General features: G+C 41.3%; 1 protein-coding gene across 9 annotated transcripts in view; it reads left to right on the top strand.

The window, feature by feature from the left end:
- Positions 1–26,144, top strand: part of LOC139687248 (protein daughterless-like) — a 176,807-nt gene that overhangs the window by 132,453 nt on the left and 18,210 nt on the right. For 8 of the 9 annotated variants that reach the window (XR_011700629.1, XM_071584429.1, XM_071584415.1 and 5 more), the window contains 4 exons: positions 15,982–16,075; positions 19,047–19,228; positions 20,260–20,562; positions 23,466–23,714. Coding sequence is in view for 8 of the 9 variants with exons in the window: in XM_071584429.1 (XP_071440530.1) it covers positions 15,982–16,075; positions 19,047–19,228; positions 20,260–20,562; positions 23,466–23,714 (828 nt within the window). In the remaining variant the exon portion in view is untranslated. The remainder of the gene's footprint in view (positions 1–15,981; positions 16,076–19,046; positions 19,229–20,259; positions 20,563–23,465; positions 23,715–26,144) is intronic. The other variant, XM_071584436.1, reaches the window with a different exon arrangement.

The following is a 26,144-nucleotide window of genomic DNA, read 5'->3' as shown; positions in this document are numbered from 1 at the left end:
CGCGAATGAACGCCGGGGACCTTTTTGTCTGCCCGCGCGCTCCACTACTCTGCCTCTCGAATCCTCCCCGTCCCCACCCATCCACCTACACGCAGACGCACGCGCGTGTTCACGCACCACTTATCATAGGAGTCGCGCGCGTGTGTGTGTGTGTGGCGTCTTGCGCCACGACGACTTCTCCGGATGCGAACACGCATCCAAGAGCGGACCCGCCACACTTTAATAAGGTGTGTCCGTCCACCTCTCTCATATTCGCCCTCTTCCCATCCGTGGCCTTCTGCGGAATTTTACTAGATTTGTTCGTTCGTGCTCGCGCATTAACATGCCGATAAGTCTTTTAACGTCTTTAAGTGGTGAAACAAAGGCACGGGCGGATTGCCTTCCTGTGATCATTGCAAACTAATAACGGTGAAAATGGCGAAAAGGTGGTGTTGATCGGGAATAGCGTAGAGGAAAATATTGTGAACGAAATTACAGGAGGATTTTCCGTTGCGTCGGATGATTGTGAAGTTATCATTTGTCATTGAAAGCATGTAAAGTTTTTAGCTATAATATAGGCTACAGCTCGGGTTATCATTTGTTAAATGTTTTGTTAACAGAGAATGATATTACGGGCTTTGATGGTGACAATCGCCATAAACACTAACCTAACTAGTTGGAATGATTGTCGAATTGTATCTCGTGCGGCGTAGAGGGGCTGGATTTGTAAAACGTTTTTATGATAAACTTAGTAGCGTATTCAAAATATTATAGCAGCTAGGCGGGGAAATAACTCACTTAGCGAAGGTTATATTACAGATTGAAGCTCTTGCATAAATTGGAAGGATGTCTCTTCAGCAGTGATGATGGAGATATGTTATTACCCCATCGGACCACGGTGGGAGAGGTCATGTCAATAAAATTAGAGAGATAAAGTGTAGAACAGATAGAAATTAGATGTCATTCTTTCCACGCACCATAGGGGATCATAATATTGTTTGACCTCGGTTGGGTCATGTTCGGGTAAAATTATTCTGGCGTGTATACACCCCCTACCCCACACCCTAGCGGTTGCTTGCAGGGTATGTATAAATAAATAAAGATGAAACTACGTACATACTCGTGAGCGTAAAACATCTTTCCTTTTGTTGATTCAGTTATTTTGTAGTTATTTTCATCCCTGGCCATGATGATTATCACTTCCCATATATTTCGTCATAGCATAGCTGCTTTCTCTCTCTCTCTCTCTCTCTCTCTCTCTCTCTCTCTCTCTCTCTCTCTCTCTCTCTCTCTCTCTCTCTCTCTGTTGTTTCACCACCCCAATAACGTACCCTTCCTTGTTTAGTAACCAGTTGGAAGTAGATAGTCAACTTTCAACCTCATCTCACTCAATGTGTTTCCACGGAATTAAGTTTTGTTTTCCCATTAATCGGTGGTTGAAGGAATATGTGCAGTATTCTATGGCTCTACCGTTGGGTACTCTTTGTAAAATAAATCCTTTGAATCATTTATCAGTTATTTTTGCTTTTTTCTACAGAAATGTTATCTATAAATGTTGGCTTGCGAAGTATCAAATTTTGTTTTGATGCTGAGTTTAGTAGCGTAAAACCATATAGTTATCAACCCGACGGTCTCTTTCATAGGGGAGGATGAAGCTCACCTAGCGCTAAGCCCAGCGGCGTGTGAAATTCACGCATCAATAAGGTAGAGAGGGCGGGGAGGGGGAGGGTTAACGGTTCCTTCCCCTGTGCCGCCCATGGTTTCCCAGGAAGATCTGGTATCCGAAAAAGTACACAGCTTGGGTGATCGTGGCCCGCTCTTAATTTTTTATTTCTCCTTTTTGGCGTTTTGCGGTGGCTCTTGTTTCCCGGGTAAACTACGTCCTTTAATGGCTCATCTCACTTATTTTAAAAGAAATAGACGAATAGACATCCATCTACAAGCACTTAAACCGAGTATTTTCTTCGAATCAACAGGTGTGCGATGTTAGTGACAGACCTTCGCAAGAGACGTTTGTTGGTTTGTGGAAATCGTGACGTATAATGCGAAGTGTTATAAAGGGAACACAGCACATATATTTTTTAAAGGTTAATTATGTATAAAATTGACCGCGGATTCAATTGTTAATAGCGGTGTGTTTTTTATCTATCTTTGGGGACTGTTTCGCATGTCTTCTACAGATTTCTATCTGGCTTAATTACGGATAGGACGCGAGTCCGAATCAAATTGACGTACGTTCGCTTTAGAACCATCAATGAGTGTAAACATTTCTGGTTTCTACGTATCCACAAAGATCCATTTACTCCCAAAGCTAAGATCCCGATTTTCCATTTTCGTGACCGTTTTGTGAAAAGGTGGAAGGGCCAAAAGACTGCCCATTGGTCACCACCACGTACTCCGCCACCGTACTATAATTTCCGGCTTCCCACGGATGTTGTGAGATTCACTCTCGATGCTCTTGGTAGCGCCGTGATTCCTCGGAGGTTAAGGTTCGCTCCCCGTTCCTACGAGGAGGGAGAGGAAGGGGGAAGGTGGCGGGGACAACCCCCCTTCCTAAACCGCCGCGTCTTCCCTCCCCGGTATCCCCTCCCAACCCCTTCGCCATCTCAGCTCCTCGGCGTCATCTCTCTGGTACCCTATCCAGTCTCCCTCCCCCTCCCCCGGGTGCCGCCGCCGACCGAGCCGGCCAGACTGCTTGACGCCAGCTATAGCCTCTGGCCTCGCCACCTAGCCTCTCTCTCTTTCTCCTTCTCTCCCTCCCTCCCTCCCTCTCCGCCGTCCCTCCCTCTCCCTCCGCTCCTCGCGACGGCCGTTACTTACTTTCAGCCTTCTCCCTTTGCCATACCCTCTCGCGCAGGCTTCCAACAATAACACCCATTCGTTGCGCTCTTCAACAAGCGTTCCTCATTATTCCTGCCATGATTGCATCATTCTATGAGAATCGTAGACCAACGTATTTCGATTCGAATTGGCTTGCACTGTCTCGTGATGTTCATTGGCCTGCCCATTTTCCTGGATTATTACGATTTTTTGTGAAACCCTTTCCCTTATAACCTCTGTGCCCCCCCATTCCTGGAGGTGAAGGCAGCTTATGAGTTGCCTTCACCCCGAGGAAGGGGCGATGTGTTTTAAGCAGTGAGGTTTTGTACGCTAAAGCAAGGGAGTTTCGTGCTACTGATATCGCTTCATGAAAAAATAAGGCAGTATGGCGGGCCATTGATGCTCATTGTGATTTTTTTCATATTATTTCATTGCGTATTTATCTTCTTGTTATTGCTATATTGCTAACTACCGCGTGCAGTTTTTCAAGCAGGAATCGTATAGTCAGGTTAAACAGGGCATATTTTTATTTATTTATATATACCCTGCAAGCCACCGCTAGGGTGTGGGGTAAGGGGTGAATGCACACCAGGATAATTTTACCCTAATATGACCCTCCCGCCGTTGAACAATGTTTACTATGATCCCCTATCATTCGTGGAAAAAGTGACATCTTAAATCTATCTGTTCTACACGTAATCTCTGTAATTTTATTTATATGATCTCTCCTACCGCACTACGATGGGGGTAATAGTACATTTTCAACTTCACTTGCTGAAGAGACCTTCCAATTAATGCCAGAGCTTCAATTTGTAATTTAACCTTCGCTACGTGAGTGATAAGTTATTAATTTAATATTTTTTAGCGCCCTGCAAGCCACCGCTAGGGTGTGGGGTAGGGGGTGAACACACACCAGACTAATTTTAACCCGAATATTTTGACCCCTACCGCGGTCGGAAAATGTTATTCTGATCCCCTATCGTTCGTGTAAAAAAATGCATCTTAAATGTATCTGTTCTGCACTTAATCCCTCCTCATTCCCCAGTCGATTAGACATCTTTCCCTGGCGGGCACGATTCCAGACCGTCATTCTCATTACCGTAGAGGAGTGGCGAGAAGGAGAGAGAGAGAGTATGATGTCAGAAAATAAACGGTTTTCTTAGCGAAATCTTCGGTAGTTGATCGGTGCTTGTTAGACAATTAAAAAGAACAAAATAGAGCAACTCCTCAGCTTAAAGTTTCAGCTGAACTGTGCGCGTCTAAGAGCAATAGGTGTTGTACCTCAGCCCGGGTGCAGCCGTTACTTGTATGTTTTAGAATTACAGTGGCGTTCAAAAGGTTGTTGGAAGTGCATGATAACATGAAAATCAAGAAAGCCGGAGTTATGCGCGATTAATGCCAAAAGCATCCCGCCACCTCACTGGAGAAGTGAAGTAATCCCAACTCCCACAACTTCTGGCACCCTATTTGTGCGAGAGTTTTACCTCCTCGAGTTAAGAAGAACAAAGCTATCACATTTTTCAAATGTAATTCGGAAGTATAACGTGAATATTAAAATTTCTAAAGCATATGTCCTATCTATTTTACTTACCGTAGTATTTTGATCACTGACCCTCTCCTGGCCTATCACCTCCCCCTGCTATCCTCAGTCTCACTGCCCGTAAGGAATTGTTTGTGATTTAAGGATTGTACTCGGAAAAAGCCAATTTACAATATCTCATTCTTCAAGAAGATTCTTCTAGTCGACTCGACGAACTTTTGCGAAAGATTCACCGCAATTCTGTTCTTATTTAACATATTCATCCAAGACTATTGTCAGCGGAATGGGTGGATGGTTTCCTTCGCGTGAGCTAGATATCCAGTGGAGCTACTGACGGGATGCTGATCAAAAGTGATCCCCTGCCAATTGACGAGCATCTTCCATTAGTGCTTAAAGACCGCTAAAAGTGAGCAAATGTTAAAAAGTTGTTCGCCAATTTTTTGAAGCCTCGAAAGAGCTTACGACAGCAAAACACTGGACTATATGTATACTAAAGTGTGCAATTGACTACTTCTGTTACTTTCGTCCGTTTCCTCATTTCTAGAGACTGCTTTTATATTTCACGAAGTGTTTTGGTGGGAGCGAAGTAAAGATGGCCATGTCGACCTTTCCAGTTAATCCTTCACAGCTTAACCACTATCAGTGCTTTCGATGGCTCATGCATCCGGTCGGGGTTTGCTCTGTCCGAACGTAGTGGGAATAATGCCCCACTGTCTGCGGTGAGATGGGAAGGGGAGGTAGTGGTGGTGGGGGGAGGGGAGAGCGCTGAGATGCGAGACTCAACATTTCGATGTCAGGACGCCGCCGCTTGTCTTGGCCACGATATTTAGAGGCTCAACGTCACCACTTGAATGCGAACGTTTTGATGTGATTTTTTCCCATCTCTATTTTTACCTCCTCGCATTTCTCTCTCTCTCTCTCTTGTCTCCACATCCTCCCCGTCCCATGCTTTGACTCTGGATTCTTACGTATGTCACCTGAGTTCTCTCGTGTAAAAATTCGGATGCCTAATAACTGCAATTATATCGGAAAAATAACTGGCATGGAGAAATTTCCATTTCATGAAGAACGTTATTCGAGATTGCGATAAGAACATTTTGAGGTTTATCTGACGCTGTATTGTCAATTGACAAACGTGCTGAAAATTCAGAATTATAAGTTTTAACCAACGTGTAACTTTGCAATAGAGTTTTTGAAGCCTAAAAATTTGCTAGTGAAAAAGGTTATTCGCGTATATATTTGGCATTAAGGAGAATACATTCTCGGTAAATTCTTCCTTCCATTGAAGTTGTTTTCATTATATATACCAGTATAGGTATCGTGCTCCAAGGCGTTTATACTTCAAGGAGTATGGCACATCAAACAATTGTTTCCCGGAGTGTATAAGGTAAATTGCTGGTTGTTCATTTCGTTGGTCCAGTCTCTGGTTGTTCATGTCGAACCCTCTGGTTACAGTACGTGAGCTCTGTTAGGACAAAGGTGAAAGTATGGCGAGCATTTCGGTCTAAACTCTTTATATCTGTGCTTAGTTTCCTTAGTTCTGGTAGTGGAGGTGTTTTCATAGTGGAGGAAGACGAATGCAATTTATCAATTCTATTCACGTTGAGAGAAAGTTGCTGAAACCCATTGCGTCAGCAGATGGCGCAAAGTAATTCCATTCGTAGTAATGTGTTACGTGAGACTGAGGACAAGAAACAACATTGCGATCTTTTCTCGAGAATTACTCGTATATTGTTCAACCATTGTTGTTTCGCGCGGTCGTCAGTTGTGAGCTCTGCATGGCGGCTTGAGGATTTGTCCCATCAATTAATTTGGCTTCTAATTGTATTCAGTGTCACCAGAAGTACATGCCACTGTCTTTAATGTTCTCACGGAACATTTGAGACCGTGGCATTACTAATGTGGCGTCAAGTTCGTGTTTAAACAGCGAAAATATCTGGAGTTAAAAGAGTTAACTACGTACATATACCACGTGGAATTTTGTAATCAGCAAGAAAATGTGTGAATAAAGATCCGATGAAAGTGGGGGGGGGACTTTGTAGTGATGAAAGGGTTTGTGTGTAATGCCAACTAATAGGTTCTGGATCAGGGCTGTGCCTGTTTCCCAAACAGTGGTTCCTTCCCTCCAGTCATGGAGGAGTCCGCAAGCGTTCGTTTTCATGGCGCGAGGTCATTCCGTTGTTTCTCTCGCTGCCTGGTTCGTCCGTCGGTTCGCTTCGCCTCCCACGCATGGAAATGTGTGCGGAATGTGGTTTGCTCCCGTGTGCTGCTACGCTACGTACGTTCGTCGCAGCTGTTTCGGAGACTGCATTTTATTTTGGTGTAGATTGAAGTTTGTACGCGAAATACGGTTTTCATGCGATGGTTAAGTTTAGCGAGTAGTTTCGACACCGATTCCACATGCTCTCTTCCTAACTGTCCCTTATCATTCGCATTGCCTACAGCACGCAGTATTCCCCTAACCCTTTTAGTCCGCACCTCCTTTGAGGAGTTCATAAGTTTTTCGTAACTTCTGTCCGAATCATGTATCATACGGATGTAGTAATGTAAGCCGTATGAGTAATAATGAATGAGTCGTGCCCCGCTTAACTCCGAAGTGAGTGCTTCTGCTATCCAGTCGATGCATGCATTCGATGAGTAAAATGCGACACTGAAACCACAACTTAACTTTTACCAGAGCGAGTTTCGTAACTTGCCTTTGCCTCCCAAGGGGGGTTTGTTTTTTGTTGGAATGCGTTGCATCAAAATGCGTCAAAGCAAACGTAATCGAACGGGTGTGGACGGCCATTGGGGGCAGACAAGAAAACGGAGGAAGGGAAAGTATGCGTGCTGCCGGTTAAACCGATCGTTCCCACGTTGAAAAGGGAAAGGGGGCGGGAATTAGCATACCGCTGTAAGCCCCTAATTTATTCTCTTTAGTTTAGTGCGAGGGTGGTTTATATCGTCGCTATTATGAGCGCTCCTCTTCGATCAGCATAGCTTTTCATGGAACTAGCTGTTGGCGTCTTCGTCCTAGCTGCTAATAGTCAGCCACTTTCACCGAACGCGCCCCAGACTTCCGTCCTACCTCCCCCCCCCTTCCCCAAACCCTCCAGTTCTCTCTCTTTCTCTCCATCTCCCCCCCCCCCCCAATCCCTCCCTCCCTCTCTTTCTCTCAATTCCGCTTAAAAATACCTTATAAACTTTATTTATACGCCGTGTGTCGCGGGCGGGGGATGGGAGAGTCGTGCCTCTCGCCGCGCCACACGGGTTGATCACTTCTGAGCGACTTTTGGACGTCGATTACCTCGAGATCGCTCGCTCGCTCTTCCCGCCGGCCACAGACACATTCACGCGCACACACACACTCTCTCACTCTTGAAGGTCGTATTCATTCCATGTCCTTCCCCTTCCGCACTTGGGGTGTGCAGCTGTTTTAATATCCGATCATTTGTGCCTTAAATAAACGGAAAATATGTTCGAATGCCCAGCGTCCAGAGTAACGTGTTCGCTGGAGAGAAAAATCTCCGAATGCGGTGCCCATAAATATCAGGGGAAGGCTTTGATTTTACCCAAGGCCATGCCGTTTGCAATGCACCTAAAGGGAGTGCTATTTTGGTTTCCGTGTTCATAGGCACGTAAGCTGAACTTGCTTGTAGATTTCATATATTAAGCCTATACAATGTAAGACCAACTTCAATACTTTTGTATCACGTTGATACGGGTTTGGAAATTGGGTCAAATGCTTAGCGTCAATGTTTTCTCGTCGCTGTTGGTATTTCCGTTCTTTGGTCTAAGTGTATTCCGGTTGTGCATTGGCCAAGATCAGCAACTGATACCTCTCAAAATCCGGCAAAGGATTTTTTTTAAATCATCTCAATAACCCAACGTACCATCCGATGGCTATATTTTATATCAGTGTTACATGTATTGTGCCATTACTGTTTCCGAGTCTTGTTAAGGTTAAATGCAATTGATTTCTGAAGGTCGCTAGCTGGAATATTGCCGTGGATATTATATGGGTTCAATTAGAGTGTGATTTGGATCCTAAAATAGGAAACCCAGAGCGTTTCAGAATGCATATACGTAAGTGACAGTATTGTCAGTAATGCAATGGATGAATGTCGAATGACGTGTGCCGAGAGTGAATCTAGTGGGGGAACCGGATTGGAAAGATTGCGGAATAGAAAGCTTACCTAAGAAAGGAGGACTCACGCAATGAACATTTACTTTTCGGACGTAAGAAGGGTGGCGCCGAATCTATTAGAATGGTGACTTGTTTTCAATCAAGAAATGCTTCTTCCGGTTGCCTTAGGAATCTATTTATCGTATTCGAGTGTTCTCAAAATTTTCGAGCGCTTCATTTCCTTTCTTTCAGTGTACAGATTTTCTCATTTGAGGAGTTGAGTAGGTCAGTCACTGCTGATCATTTATACAGCAGTCGAGAGTGATATGTTTCAACGGAAAAACTTTCACGCTTTTCAGCGACACGGAAATCATGAACCAATCGCTGCTTGCCGCGCGACCGTTTGAAAATTTAAATGCCGTAACACCTGCTACTATAATATGCCCAATTTTATAACCGACTGAAAAACAATTGATATTTATAAAATTATTATTAAACTTGCGGATGAGATTGAGACATTTTCTTCGCTCGTCGGATATGGCGAAAGCCTTATGATGAGATTCCAGAAAAAAAATTTCGTTGCTTTTATCTCGATCGAGGAAGGCAAAATTTCAGTGATTAATCCCTGATAAGATTGATAAGTGTCCTGGGGTCACGTGCGTGCGTCGAGAACCTTTCACAACTGCACGTGCGCGCTTCGGGTAAGTTAAGCGATCGTCTTTTTTTATCAAGTATTAGGGATATCGCAGCTGTGTGTTTAGCGGGGTGAGCGTGTGGCCTCTTCTTCCCCCACCCCCATCCCCTCCCCCCCCGTTTACACTGATCGTGGTGTGCTTCTTCACCCCCCCCCCCCCGGGTGCTGCGTGACTCTTGCCTCGTGCAGTTCCCCCCGGACCACTTGCTCTTTCCTTGATCTCTCTCTCTCTCTCTCCGAGGTCTTCATGACGCCTACCGTAGTTGTTGATCATATGACACCACTGGTTCTGAAACTTAGTGACTGGTGTCATTGTGTAAAAAGGGAATTTGCTAAGTAATTCGCTTGATGAAAATCACATTTTCAAATATATAGTGAATTATGGACTGATTAACACTCCGTTGCTACACTGGGTACCGGATATTGTGAGAGTAACATTTAACTGCTTAAAAAGAACCCTGGAAGGTTTGATTTTCTTTCAAATCTAATGAATAGCCATGAGTTATGTCATTGGTTTCGCTAGACTTGATCAGTGCTATCCCGAATTTTTCATTAAAGATTTTTAACTGCTCTCCGTTCTTGTGTTATGGGTGGTATATTATCATTATTTGCCCACGGATGTAGCCGAATTGCGAGAAGCGTAACAAATTTCACATTAGGTGTACCCTGTAACTGATTGTCCACAGACATTGAAATTTGAGAAAACCATTGCATTTTTCTACGAGGGTAGGTTGAAAGCAATCGGCCACAGAGAGGTCTCCCCGAGAGTCATTTTGATGAGATCGTTTAGACGTTTAGTTGCCTTGAATTCCCTAGGGAAATATTGTCTGGCCTCTTGTTACTGGCTGTGCCTGTGCTTTTTTTCTGGCTTCTTAATGGTACTTGGAGCAGTCTCAGCCTTCCATGGACATCATCATTACCACTCGCTCCCCTTTCGGGCATTCGGTCGGATAAGCACCACTTCCGGGAGAGAGAGAGGGAGGCAATGCGTGGTTGGGGAAGGATCAGGATTAAGTGGCGCCGGCGCCTTGCTTGGTGCACCTCCCAGCCTCTCTGCCCGAGTGCTGAATGGGAGGAGGAGGCTCTAGAACGACCTCCGCTTGTGGCATCGGGGATAGTCTGGTTAATTCGCTTCTGGGACCTCCCATCCCCGAATCACCACCGTGCGCGAGGCTTTTGAGACCCACTTAGATCGGCGGCGGTGGTCTCTCTCACTCTCTCCTCTCCGCCAATCCCCCCCATTCTCTTGTTTCCATCCTTGCAGTGGACCGCAACCTGTTGTATGGCGGGGGGGGGGGGTGCGATGGGTGTGTGGGTGGCGAGCGGTGGAATCGTGAATGGTTCGTCGAGAATGTTAGAGATATTCGGTTTGCTCTCTTTGTCGGATGGTAGGACTGCGTTGGTTGACCCGTTCCTGCGTCTGATAAACGTGGTCTGATATCAATCAGCTCTGTCACTTCCTGTGTAGTCTCAGGTGTTTGGGGATATTCTATTTTTTTCCATGCACGAGTAAAAAATCAAACCCAAGTCTCTCAATGTCAGAGCTACGTTCAAAAGCCTCCTACCCTCACCATTCATACCCTCTCAGGCATACATTCTGAAGAATGAGATTATAGGTATTGATTTTTTTAAAATTATTCACGCCCCCTCCGCCATTTACTGCAGAATTCGAGTTCTTCTTACTAGGAAATAATTGTATTTATATCAAACTGGATCGTGAATAATAGATGTAAAATTTGTTGAAAGTTTATGAGTAAGTTTTTTTTTCAATTTAACCCATCATTACTTGGTTTTGTCGATATTTTACCGGGGTATTTACCCTGGAGTGTAGTTTCGTCGCTGCTTTGGGATCAGTTTTAACTTCAGCCTCGGGTGGTGCTTTTATCGGCCGTTATCCACTGACGTTAAGCTTATTTATTGATTTTTTCTTAATATATCCTGCAACCTACCCTGCACTAGGGTGTGTGGCAGCGGGTGAATACACGCCAGAAAAATTTTTATCCGAAAATGACCCTACCGCGGTCAAACAATATTATGATCCCCTATGGTGCGTGAAAAAAAATGACATCTTAAATCTATCTGTTCTACACTTAATCTCTGTAATTTTATTGTCATGATCTCTCCTACCGCACTACGATGGGGGTAATAATACATTTTCAACATCACTACTAAAGAGACGTTCTTCCAATTCATGCAAGAGCTTCAATCTGTAATTTAACCTTCGCTCCTTGAGTGGATTCCCAGCCCAGCTGCTCCAATATGTTGGATACGCAAAAAAGTTTATAAAAGCAACGTTTCATAAATCTAGCTCCACTACGCTGCACGCGATTCAATTCGGCAATTAATCCAACTTCTTGAGCATCCCATATAGTTGCAGTATGTTCTAAATGAGGCCTAACCAACGACGGATAACATTTCTCTTTGAATTTTTCATCACATTTACCTATTACTCTTATGATAACTGCTAATTTGTTGTTAGCTTGTCGATATATTCCCCGTATGTGGTTTACCCAGGAGAGATCATGATTGAGGGTAAAACCTAAGCATTTAATTGAGTACACATTCAATGTCGGTGTGCCCAATGCAGTAGGCGTTCGGGTGGGAATTGCTCTTTTTCCAAAAATTTATCATGACGCATTTTTTTAAGTTTAGTTCTAATTGCCAAGTGTCGCACCAGCGTTGTATAGCATTAAGATAATCTGATAACGCTGTTGTGTCCTCAGGATCACGGATATCACGGTAAACCTCTGAATCGCTGGCAAATCTCAAACGTGTCTTACTAGTGACTACGGAGTCAATGTCGTTAACGTAAAGTAGGCATAAAAGAGGTCCGATAACACTTCCCTGGGGAACACCTGAACTTACTTCTACTGCATTTGAGATGACTCCATCTATCACTACTCTTTGAAGCCGACCATCAAAAGGTCTTCAATCCAACCCCGGATATTTTTCTCTACGCCATATGCTTCTAGCTTTGCGAGTGCTTTACTATGAGGTGATTTGTCGAAGGCTTTCTTAAAATCCAGAAAAATCACGTCCACTGGAACATTGATCTCTCCCGAAATAAGAATATCACTAACAAATAGCGCAAGTTGTGTCTCGCAGGACCTACCTTTTCGGAAACCGTGCTGATTTTTCATTGATTACTACTGATTATCGAGGTGTCTCACGATCGTAGTAGGAACTATATGTTCCATAACCTTGCACGAAATAGATGTAAAGGAAATAGGTCTATAAGTACTCAGTTCCTCCTTGTCTCCGTTTTTAAATATTGGTGTTACGTTTGCCGTTTTCCAATCTCTGGGAACCTTGTTATCTACCAGCTACTTCTTAAATATTACTTCTAGATACGGTGCATTTTCTGAAGCTAGATCCTTAAATATACGAGCGGGTATTTCATCGGGTCAGGAGGATTTATTAGGCGTAATATTTTTCAGCAAACATTTTATTCTGTTATGAGTAAGTGTGAGTGTGATATTTCACTCCAGTCCGAGTGATACCAACCTAAATATCATGCGTATAATAATATTCGGTCCAGCTGTGCGAGCCAAAATTCATCGGTGAACTCAGCGCCGGCGAAAGTTCTTACTTTGGCGAGCATGAAAAATCAATGTATAACGGATATCGTTATTGTCTAATGTTTGTATTTCTGTTGTTCCGCTTTCCCAGAAATTCCTTTTTTACTCGTTGAACTTGGGACACTAGTTGAAATGGAAATCCTTTCATCACATTAGGAAGTTAGTGTTGTCATTGCCATCCCGCAAAAATGCGAAAAAATTCATAGTTTCAAAAAACGTGGCCATGTTTTATTTCCTAAAAAACTTATCTCATTGCGCATTGCGTCACACCTTATGATTTTTTTCCATTTAATTCTCATCGCCAGGAAAATTTGTTCTAATTTAATTAGAATGATTAGTCAAGTAAAACATTTTTATTGACTCTTCGACAATTATGCATTGGGAGTACATGCTGTAGTTGACCTCGCAATCGTGCGCGTGGGTCATTATCAAGAAAACTGCGCACTGGCTATATCAATCAGCGTTGACCGGAACTCAAGGCTATTTAATGATATCATTCAATGGCACCCGTATCGTTGCATGCGCATAAGGGGGAGCGTGTTAATCGGTTTTTAATACTGGCTCTGACGTGAATACTTAGGGGGGTGGTGTTTGCAGCATAAGCCCTTCACCAAATTACCGACCACCTTCCACGGCTGCCTTGGACTAATGGGTCGCCATGTTGACGTCGTTTTTAATAATGCCAATGAAAAGGCGTAGACCAAAACTAGAATTCATAGAATCCTTTGTGCACAAACGGCATAAAATCAATCGTGACTGGTTTGTTATTCTTCTCCGCCAGGATTTTTCAAAATGATACAGCCAGTACTTTAACTTTAAATGGGATCGTCGTAAATATTCCCGCAATTTTGTTGAAATTTGTGAGGCGCTCCTGCGTAATGCGACAACAGGCAAACTAACGCTTCGGAGAGACACCCTGAGCATTGGAAACAATCACTTAATTGTAATCATAAGAAAAATAAAATAAAATTGAAATACAGTTACATGAAAGTGTTAACAACCGATGAATACCGGGATGAAATGGGTGTTTATTACGAGCACGTGCACGCCAAACCAATAATGCTCTCAAATCCTGGCATCGCCTGCATTGTTCGCGTCGAGTGTTAGATGGACGCTTACAAATGCTTACGGTTGCAGTGCTATTAAACATAATGATGTTCATAGGTATATGCAGAATTACGGCAGAAATTGAACAGATATTCAGCGTAACTTACTCTGTGTCCGCTGCCATTTGAGAAAATTTGTTCGACGCGGCCACCTTGGAGGTAAACCTGCTACGGTTAATGGTATTGTGTTTCTCATATGGCATAGAGAACTAGAGCATAGATCTTATTGGCGGCGGTAGTCTTTGGGCAAAGGCCATTTCACGTTCTTATGCAACGTAAAATCCTGGCGTTCTGGCGCAATGTTATAAGATCGGAGAGGGGAGAATTTGTAACACGCAAGTAACAGTGTCCTCGTCCCGGGCATTTCGGGGGTGTGTTGCGCAGTGGCCCTTACGCCGCATATTCTCTTGTCTGTGTATGTATTTCGCCCGTGGATGGCGGCACACAGGAATTTCTTTGGATCATAGTCATTTGCGTAAAGCATTCATTATGCGTCCATTGAAGAGGCTCAAATGGAAAAGCGATCGATGGAGAAATGTTTGCAATTGATTTCATAACTAATCGGACATACTGTTCACTAAAATTTCGTAAAGAATATCCACATTTTATGTATGTACTTACGTACGTATAAGCGAGATAGCGCTAGCGTACAAAAACACAGAGAAGCACGGACAAATGAACCACGCACTTCTAATTTTTGGAGGCCAAACCACTTTCCTCTATGGAAAGAAAGAACTGAATCCCCCTGAGGAACTGAGTGCCAAACAAAAATTCATTCACAGGGATGCAGGCGTAAGCAAGTGGTAGGAACACATATAAAGGACATTTTTATATGTGTACATATATGTGTACATGTATGTATGTATGTATATATATATGTATATATTCCCGGGCAAGGCACTCTGGTCATCTGCAGCTCCACCCAAGCCAAAGTGATTTTTCGGGTACCAGGTCTTCCTGGGAAACCATAATCGGCACAGGGAAAGGAACTGGCCCCGTTACCCTGATGTGTGAATTTTCACATGTCGTATAGGGCTGAGTCCTGGGTGATCTCTGACATCACCTACTAAACCGACCTTCGGGTTGATAACTGTTTATATGTTTATATATATATGTGTATGTATTTATATATATATGTATATATACACACTTATTTTATTTCATATGCGTGTGTATGTGTGTATATATATACACACACAAACACACACACACACACACACATATATATATATATATATATATATATATATATATATATATATATATATATATATATATATATATATATATATATACACATACATATTATTATATATATATATAACCATAAACACAGTAATCAATCCGAAGGTCGGTTTAGTAGGTGATGGTAGAGATCACCCAGTACTAAGCCCCTTACGGCGTGTGGATATTCACACATCAGGGTAGGGGGGCCAGTTCCTTTCCCTGTGCCGGTTATGGTTTCCCAGGAAGACCTGGTACCTGAAAAATCACTTTGGCTTGGGTGGAGCTGCAGATGACCAGAGTGCCTTGCCCGGGAATATATGCATATATACATACATACATGTACACATATGAAAATGTCCTTTATATGTGTTCCTACCACTTGCTTACGTCTTATATATACCTTCTTTTGTATTTTTACTGCTTTGAATGTTACTTGGAAGTGAGGAGTTATTTCGCATATGAGGCATCTCTGCTGTTGATGCCAGAATGGCATAACCTGGGTACCTCGGCCCTTTATTTTCTGGGTAGTCACAACCATGCCCCCAAGAATTAGTGTTGCCATAATTACAATCAGTGCATGTAGTTAACTACCAAGGTGGCATAAGAGAAAGAGAGCTAGCTAATTGGTTGGCAGCAAAGTATCAGGAATTCGAGTATGAGAGTAAATAGAGTATGGCATAGAGATTATAACGCAAAGATAAAGGATTTTTGAGCATTGAAAGTATTTGGAAAAGGTTAAATAAGTTCATTTAAATTTTAAATTTTCCCCTTGAGCAAATGCGGGGGTGATGTTACCTCATCCTCACTATTGACTAAAAATCAGTCATCTATGCCAAAGAAAGTTTAATTTTCTATGATTGTCATCTCAATGTTTTTGATTTGCCATAGTAATGATTTCTTCCATTTAAAACTCCTATTTCTTTTTCTTTCAGTATGGATCCGATGAATTCGGCCAGGACTCACCACGGGCTTACCCCTCACCCAAAGCCACCTCTGGCCTCTATGCAGACTCGGGGTATTTCATCGGTAAGTTATTTCCTACCTAGCATGATATGTGATAGTACGTAATTGCTTCCAAATCATAGAACTACCAATGCCTCCACTTTTAGTGTGTCTTGATCTTTGCTAATTCAAAATGCAATGTCCTTCAGTTAACCTCAAGGTACTTTGCTGTATAATATATTGGGTTTCCTTTGTTTAAAAAGCTGCAATTTTACAATTTCCTTTTTGACCTTGGGCCATTCATTTTTGCATTAAATGTGTTCATTAGTATTTGAAATTCAAAGCCATTTTTACATGAGTCAACCTCTTCCAGCTCGCCCCTATTTTCTAAGCAGTTGGGTTGAATTGAATAATTTATATTAGAATGTTTTTTAGTATTTTCTGATGAGGTTCATTCTTTCTAATTCCTGAAGTAATTGTGAAGATATAGTTAAGTTAGTAATGCACCAATTAAAATCACTGTATACAGTTTGACCAAAGTGCTTACATTTTTTGTGCAAATTAATATGCTGTTGAACTTGGAGGGGGTTGGATATCTCTTTCAATTCTGCACATAAAAAGGAGATTTGTAGTAGTTTGCAATTACCCAGCGATTTGAACATTAAAAAATGGTACATAACTACATCTGAACAATCAATTCATGTATATTATTTACTAATAATTAATTCATTATTGAATAGACTTCTCGTATAAAAGTTAATTACTCTTTTTAAATTCCTCCCTCAATTTCTAATGCTTATTATAATGGTGAATTGATTACATGCGCATCTAAACAATTACCAACCACAGTTATCAACTTGAAGAAAGTTAGTCTGATAGTTGAGGGTCACCCAGTTCTTAGTCCAATGATGTGTGAAAAACTCTCATCACGGGCAGGGCAGTAAAATTTGAATTCCCCAGACCAAACATTTTCAAATGTCAATTATCCTATAATCCTGACATATTGGAACAAAGTTTTACATCAAACTCTGAAATCCACTTGGCTGTAGATGCATTTAATTGGGCAGTAGAAAAAAACAACTTAATACCAAACTGGATTGATATGTAAATGTTGGAAGTATGCATTTTTCAATGGTGAAAAGTACTTTACTTGAACAGCATGAAAGGGCTTGGCGACGAGTCTTTGTTTAGGCCATTTAGAGAACAGCTAACGAAAAAATCATGGAATTGGCATGATATTAGAAAACCTTGGCCACCAAGGCAGAGAATGAGGAAGAAAATATATTAATGAGTCTTTTTCATTGACAGTTTCAATTTCTTATTTTGACATAGTTGTATGTAATGTAAAGTGGAGCTTTGATGATATCCTTAGTTTTGCGTGAACATTGTACCTTTGTATTACATCTAATAAAAAATTGGGTCTTGGAGTGTCCAGGAGCTCCTATTTTAAATTATGTGGTAAATATGTAACCCCTTTAATGTTAAAGTAACATCTCATAAACCAGATGGCTTATGCCTGTTTTGTGTTACATTCTTGGATCGATGAATTCTGAGATTAAATCCAGAACGCTCCCTACCTTTTTAGTGTAAGGTCTGTCAGGAAAGGAGAAGTGTTTCCTTCACTTTTAATTGCAATTTTTTTCTACCTTCCATTTCATAGAGAGTACCTTTTGCCAGATGCAACTAAATATTCAGCATTCATGCTTTCTCAAGTCCAATATTGACACATCCAAAAATTTTACATAGTCTGCTAAATTTATTTTAACACCTGCATATATTTCACTTGTAAACCTTTAGACCTGGTAATATGTTCTTTGTTTGAGAAGACTAGCACCAAAGTACTTTATTTAGACTTTGAATTCCATCATTTATGACTAGATTGTATATTTTGAGAATTTTAAAAAAAGTACACCTCACTTCAGCGTCTTACTATTTTGAAGTCCAAAAAACTGCGAGAGATTCCGCAACAGTAACTTTTAATGGAGTCACCCACTAAGTGTTTATTTCAATGCCACAATTATAGTGTAAAAATCATTTGCCTTGACCAGGATTCAAGTTTTGAAAATGTCAGAGTTGAAGACAACACCTCGATAGCTTAACTGGCTAAAGCACTCGGCTGGACATAGAGGGATCTGGGTTTGAATCCTGGTCAAGGCGAATGATTTTTACGCTGAAATTTTGTAATACAATGTTGAACTTAAAAATCAGTATCCTGTAAGGAAATTAGCATTGAAGGTTTGCATGCATGCACTGGAAGGAACTCGAACCTAATTATATCCTAAATAAAAGGATGTTCATTTGAATAAAGCGCAAAGGGCAGTTTATTTTTTACTCACCTCTGCCACCCTCATTGAGCATTATAATGAATGATTCTGGTGATTTATCTGGGTCATAATATCCTTGGATTATGATGGTATGTGCTACTATTATTATCGGTAATATGCCGGTTATGGTAGGTTTTGGATGGATACAGGCCACCAAAAGATACATGGACAATTCCCTTGACACTCTTAATGGAAAACCACTTGACTACAAAAATTCAATAAACTCTTCAGTTGTGCACAGTGGTCAGTTCCCCATTATTCTCCCTTTGACTTGCCTTTGAATCACCCTTTAAATTTAAGTAGTTACCTATTGTATCATCATTTGTATGATATTGAAATGGAAGTTTCTGAACAAAATGGTAACAGACAAGGAGGAGACTGATCCATGCTATGAGAATGTTTTGATTTTGAAAAGTTATCAGAAAGATGATTTACATTTCAGATATCTTTGAAGCACGTGATAGGACACTGAGCAACGTGAGTGGAGAGTTTTTCTGAAAGGGAAAGAAAAACTATGTGGCATTTTTTTCTTGGACGGGAGGTATTCAATGGATCATTACTTTGTGTCGCATGTTAGGGTCATGTTACATAACGATTCACTCGGCAAACTGCAAAAATTAGCATCCATATTGAACGCATTAGCATCCATAATTGTTGCTTGGAAAAGTTTTGCAAAAATTTGGCTGAGTAAGTGGAAGAGTAAATTACCTGTTTTTTTGTCCTGTTTACAGAAGGTGGTGGTGGAAATGACCCATGGTCTGGTGGCGGTGGGCAGCTTCATCCTGCGGGTCCTCCGCCTATCCCCCCCCACCCTCCTCCGGGGGCTTCCTATGGAGGGTATGCATCACCCGTTGCTGGAATGGGTGCCAGCAGTGGATACCATCCTTCTATGCACATAACGCATGATCCTATGGTATGTTGGAAATGTATTTCTTCTAATAAAATTGTTTTGTCATTGTTTCCTACAAAAGTGTGAGAAGTATAATTACTGGCTTTAATACTCTTCTCAGGGTTATGTAATTTTAGTGGGGATAATTGTGTTTTGGCCACAATCAATTATTATGCTGTGGTATGGATGCAAGCTGAATTTTTGTTGATAATTCGACTCATACTGTGAGCTATTTAGCCAAACTGTATTGCATAGCTTTTAGTATGTATGTCATGGAAGAGGGAATAATTTTTCATTGGCTAATTTCGGCGCTACTTCTGCAACAACCACTATTTGTCCAGTTACTTGTTCTTGCCTTCCAATATACAACCTAATGGAAAAATTATCAAATAAAATCATTATTCATGGTGATGACCCAATTGAACATTTTTAATGCCAACAGATTGGAAAAGTGAGGTAAAAATGACAGCTTTCAAATGGATAATGGACATCATTAACTCCTGTCAGTTTCTTGGTATTTTTTCACTAATAATAGTTGAACATTTTTGTTACCTTTGTGCTGTGGTGTCTGAATTTCACTTCTCAGTATTTAAGCAGTTTTATTTGTCTTTGAGCACATGTAGTGCAGTGGTTAGGAATCCACAAATTCTAGAAAATCAGGATAAAGGAAATGGGAAAATAAGTGAACTTTCTTGGAGATCAGGCGGGAAAAACTGAAGTAATATTGCCATTTTTTTCTGCCATGTATATTTATTGCTTTCGATTCATATGGAAAACTTCATTGTGTATGTTGCATCACATCTCAGATTATATTGGCCAAAGCATGCAAAACGGTGCCATGTGGTTTTTATTTTTCAGATTTTTGAATTGAAAACGTAAAAAATGGATAAATATTGAAATTTTCTTTAGGTAAACTGAGAATAATTGTGATTTGAATAATTTTGAGTTAATGAAAACTAATATTCTTCCAGAAAAATGATTTTTCCTTCTTCGTCATTTGGAAGTTAGCATTTAGAATTGCTGGCGCTCTAGTTGATGTTTACTTTTGCTTGCAGGGCTATGGTGCCATGTCTCCGACAGGGCATGATCCCTCCCTTCTTGCGCCTGGTCTTCCACCCATGTCCTCGTTCCGTGGGGGAAGTGGATCGGGTGCACCCCCGGGCCCTGTGGCAGTTCCTGTAGTGCCCCAAGGGCCCCCGCCTCCTGCCCCTTCAGCTGCCACTGCTGCCTCCGTCCCCACAGCTAGCCCAGCGCAAGCCCTCTATGGCCCCAGCCACAGCCCAGCTTCTTCATCCTCCGCTTCGGCACCTCATCCTGCCCAAACCCCTGGGGATACCTTAGGAAAGGCTTTGGCTTCTGTGAGTAACCATTTGAAGGCGGAATGGTTTGAGGTATATTGTGAGTCGCCATCAATTCATATGGCCTGAGTTTATTATGGCCAGTTTATCAAACCATGACCCAGAACCCTATTAGAATATCAGAAGATTAAGACAATGCTCAAAAATATTTCCCCCCATTGAAATTTCATCCATATCTCAATATTCATGCTGTTGCTATTTAGATGGCACAGAGAGCTCCATTCAACACACTCGTGAAAAATATTTTGGGAATGTAAATTTTTGCAACCAAGTTTCCGTGACCAGTAAAATCAAATATTCAAGCTATTATTATATTAAAATTTTTATGGATCATTTCATATGAATTTTTATGATGTTTCCTGGCCTGTGAGACAAGACTGAAGTTGGGAGGAATGTGGGAAAGATCCATCCTGAAAACACTTTGGCTAAAGGTAAAAGGGCCCAATCAATAGGTTGTCTTGCTCTTTACCTGCAAATGTAATTCTATTGCCACAATTTCAGAGTGGTGTTAAATTACCCAAAAATAGGCCATCGTATTACAGGAGAAAAGGGATAGCCCACTCCTCATAGGAAAGGAAAACACTATTTCACTAATGTCAATCTATGGTGACCGGTTCCGATATAGTGTATAATGATCCTGGCCTGTTAATCTAATATATCTCCTGAAATTATATCCCATTAAAATAATGATCTAAATCGTGGAAGAAAGCAGTAGGTAACGGTGATGCATAATAATCACTATGAAACCAAGTAGTATATATTTCTATGGCACATACAGGTTTTCCCAAAGTTTTATTTATGTAATAGTAGTAGTATTTAGGGGAGGCGACCGACACCTGAGGTCATTTGCGCCATAGGGGATGGATAGGAAAGGATGAAGGGTTGAGAGAAACCCGGTGTCGGCATTAGCCTACTCTTTACGAAAGGCACCAAGGGGTCCGCAGTTTAACGTCCCATCCGACGGACGGCGTACTCTCTCAAAGTGCCCTCCACAAAGCACCTCAAGTAGGGATCGAGATACCTCTGAAAGATATTCAACACCGCCGGGATTTGAACCCGTGCCCTCAGGGTAGGAAGCCAGTACGTTAGCCCCCGCACCATCTCGATCCCCTTTATTTATATTTTAAGGACATGTTCTCTCCTCACTCGTCTTAATTGTACTACAGTTTCAAAAATTAACTTTCCCTACCATTCACATTGTTTCTAACAACATTATTTTTGTTGTAATATAAATCAACCTCTTCAAAAAAACTTTTTTAATTGATATAATTTTCAGCTTCAAGTTTAAAATTTACATAGGTGATGTTTTCCAGCTTTTACAAGCAAAAGCTAAGAGAAAAATGAGCTGATGCTGTGTTTTTCTATTAACATTTGTCATCCATCTAAAACATATAGTATTAAAGACAAAATTTAAAAAAATGCCCAAACATCAGAAGAATGTAACTTTAGAGGTTTTATTCTCTATGCTTAGAATTTTAATATTTACCTGGATCCTCAAGGGTAGAAATCATACCATTTCTTTCTTATATTCAAATAGTCAGTGTAGTGGGTGAATCACTAATCAGCTTACACTATTGCTTTGAGCTGTTGTAATCAGGTGACTTGTCTTAATGTTGTAGCTTTTGGAACTGATATGCCTTCATGTATTGTAATCTTTGACTATCTTTAACTTCAACCATCAGAGATTGTATTTACTGATATATGGAACAAAATAGAATAGCCAAGATTTGAATAAGGACAAAAAAGGAATTCATGTATACACAGAATATGCTGCAAAGTTATTAAATGTTGATAAAATAAAACAGTTTCTGGCGTGACTTGGTGGACTTCATATTGAAATTGTTAATTAACAACTTGGCTTTTCCACAATTATATGTGGAAAAGCCAAGTTGTTTATTTTCTATTTCAATGAGTGTTGATAATTGTAGCTATTGAGGAATCATTCATGCAAGGTGTATTATATATTTTGAATGCTATCAAACAAGGGAAAGGTTTTGCCATGTATTATTATCAACAACTCGCAGAATGAAGGGTTACATTTAAGTTATTGCATCATTAATGATGTACCCTTAAGTTACACCACCCACATAATGATTTCAATTTGCCTTACAAGGTCTGGTTTACATGCTTTACTGGCTATTGAATTCAGTATTCCAAGTCCTTCTGAAAATGCTCTGTCAGGGCTCCATTGTATATGCCACTCTCATGATATCAGGATTGCAAATATATTTTTTTGTTCGACTATCTTCCATTTGTCTTCATATTCACTTTCAGCTTATTCCCTCATAATCCTTATTCATACCCACGTCTCAGAGGGTTTCTCTTAGATAAACAGAAGCATTTCCCTATCAAATAAGTGAATTCTTCTACATTACTCAGTGTACAGGCTTATACGTCTTATCTGTGTAAGATGCACCAGAACACAAGAAAGAAACTAATTTATTTTTTGAGAGAGAAATTATTTTGTTACGGTGTGATATAGAAATAAGGTAAACCTCTGGTAAACTCTAGCCCTTTAATTGTAAAATCTATGAAGTTTGCCTTATCAGTCAGTATTTAAGTTTGCTTTATCTTTTGCATGATTCATGCATGATGTAATCTTGACACAGTTAAAAGAATAAGTTTGATGTTAACGTAAAATGTGGGATATATTTCTTTCTCTGTGATGAGAAAAAAATCTATACGTATAAATATTGGAGAATATGAAAGCAGTAAAAAAATTCAGTGCTCATGTCTCTTAAGCTTTAGTCATTTATTAGCTAATTGGGATGTGTACATAAACAAACATATTCACTGGCAGTATGGATGAACTGTCTTGTCATTACATAACTTGTTGATTAATATCTTTTTGTGGTGGTGGTGAATGATTGATTTGAGAAACCGCATTGCCCCCACCCCTCTAGATCTATCCAACGGATCAAAGTGCCAGCAGCTACAGTTCAAGCCCTTCGACCCCCGTCAGCTCTCCGCCCCCCCCACTCACGGTGATCACGCAGCCCCCATGGCCCCTGACGGGCCCTTCAGGTGGCACGGCCTCGACTGGTGGGGTGGTCGTGCAGCCGCCTCAGTCGTCATCGGGGGGAGGTGCTCAGGTGGCTCCCTCAACTCCTGACCCCACCTCACCACACTATTCGGAAAGGGGTCTGCATATGGTAATTGTCCCCGACCAATTAAGTCTTGAGCGCGTCCCATCGCAGTCTATTTCCCCTAGAGAGTACTGTGTTTGCCTTTTTTCGTCTTTTGAATTTCAAGTACTCAACATTTGTGGAGCTCTCTGGCTAATTGTTCTTATGTAGGTATAGTAAGGAACGGTCAAGGAATACTGTGTGAACTTGATTCTAAGAGGTCAGTCTTTTTAAGCCTTCTCAGTCGCACTGGAGTTGAGCTGTACTTGGCTTTTGCTGCTTGCGATTGCTCATTCCCATGGTAAATGAACATTTTGTCATTCGGCATCAGTTTGCTGTTGTGAGTTTTTGTGTGGTGTTTATTTTCATTGATTGAAACATGCACGAGTATACTTTCACTCTCCTTTGTTTGAAACTGCATTTTTAAAGTATTCTCACCTCCCTGATTGTGTATTCTTAGAAGCCAATACTGCATTAATTTTATTTAAAGTTTTAATGTGCATATATTGTGCATACTTATTGCTCATTTAATTTCGAACAACATGATTAAGATTACCAATAACTCGGTTTTTCCTTCATGCATATTTCTCTTGTTTCGGTAACCTATTTAAGTGCATTTAAGTTTACTTAAATTTCATGCATTACTTATGATTGCATACAATTATTGCACTTATACTTTTAAATATTTTCATGCTGCACTATTTAATTGTTTTATTCCTGTATTTAAAAAAAATTATTTTGACATTATAATGTTTGAATTGCCGTTAAGTATTTAATTTGGTTTGCATTCATTCAGTGTATCACTCGAGTTACAAATTTAAATGTGGTTTGCTTGTAAGCTTTCAAAGCGAAGAGGCATATAAGTGATCACTGAACAGTAATAATTACTTGAGAAATGCAGACTTAGAGAATTAATTTATATATATGTGTGTTCAGAAATTGCTTGGAAGTTTTTTCTCTTAATGTAGGCTTATGTTTTCTGTCAGTGTTTGGAAATGTGCTTTAAGAATAAGGTCATTTGAAATTTTTCTGTGAAAAGGAGCTTCATGAAACAATGCTAAGTATTAGAGTAATGTTAAAGTTGATTTCCACATTTTTCGGGCTGCGTCCGCGTATGTCGTTTAAATGTACAACAGTTTCGCCAGCTATCCTGCTGGCGTCCTCAGGTCAAGGATGAAAAGAAGCTTGTTGTCCCGTCTTATATAGGAAAAATCCGGCGCCAATACCGGGAAATTTCTTGGCCAATCAGGGAACGTCCTCATATTTGCACGGAATTATTCGTTTCCACGCACTGTGGAGTGGATATCCATCCTCTCTGTTAAAATTTTTTGGCCTTTTAACGATTTCAATGGCCTCTCTGATTATTCTCTGGAAGTATTTTCCTTCTTTCGCTATTATTTTAGCGTCGTCGAAGAGAATAGAGTGTCCAGGTTCACTCCAGGCGTGCTCAGCGATGGCCGATGCTCTAAACTGTTTGGCCTTGGTTGCCCTCTGGTGTTCACTCATGCGTGTTTTCAGCGCTCTGCATGTTTCACCGATGTACCATTTGCCACAGGAGCATGGCACTTGGTACACGCCTTCTGATATTAACGGTGAAATTCCATCCTTGGGTCCGGGTAGGGTGTCAGCTATCTTGGTGACGCAGTTGAATCTGGTCACCACATCATGTTTCCTTAAAGCCCTCGCGATTCTTTCCGAAGTCCCTGCGATGAAGGGGATGGTGACGTAAGCCTTCGGACGTGGTCTGGAGTCTTCCTCTCTGTCAGGAACAGCGGTGGTTTGTCTCTTCTTTTCTTCCTTCTCGGCCCTTTTTTGGATCATATGAGCGCTGTATCCATTCCTTTGCAGGGCATTTGTCAAGTGTTTCTTCTCGTTGGCAATAGAATCGGAGTCACATATTTTATATGCTCGGTTGACAAGTGTGTCTACCAGTGAGGTCTTCTGACTGGGATGGTGGTGCGATGCAGCATTAAGGTAGCGGTCGGTGTGAGTAGGCTTCCTGTATACTCTGTGTCCAAGCCTCCCATTCCCTGTATTTCTCTTCACCATGACGTCCAAGAAGGGCAGTTGATGATCCTTTTCCACCTCCATAGTGAAGTGGATGGCTTGATGCTGTGAGTTCAGATGTTTCAGGAACTTTTTTAATTCTTCCTCTCCGTGTGACCAAATGACAAAAGTGTCGTCGACATATCTTAGCCACAGTGAGGGCCGCTTGTCGCAGGATTCCAGTGCTTTCTTTTCGAAGCTCTCCATGTAGAGGTTGGCCACGACCAGGGAGAGGGGTGAGCCCATCGCAGCTCCTTCCATCTGCTCGTAATGGTCACCATTCCACAGGAAGAAGGAATTGCGGAGGCAATGCTCCACCAATCCTGGAAAGTCCTTAGGGATTCCGCGGGAGGTGAGTTCCTTGATGATATTCAGCGATTCCTCAATAGGGACGCTGGTGAAAAGCGATTC

The sequence above is a fragment of the Hetaerina americana genome, unplaced genomic scaffold (genome assembly GCF_022747635.1).
Source record: "Hetaerina americana unplaced genomic scaffold, ioHetAmer1.1.p SCAF_1, whole genome shotgun sequence".
NCBI lineage: Eukaryota > Metazoa > Arthropoda > Insecta > Odonata > Calopterygidae > Hetaerina > Hetaerina americana.
This window is presented reverse-complemented; position numbering and strand designations above follow the sequence as displayed.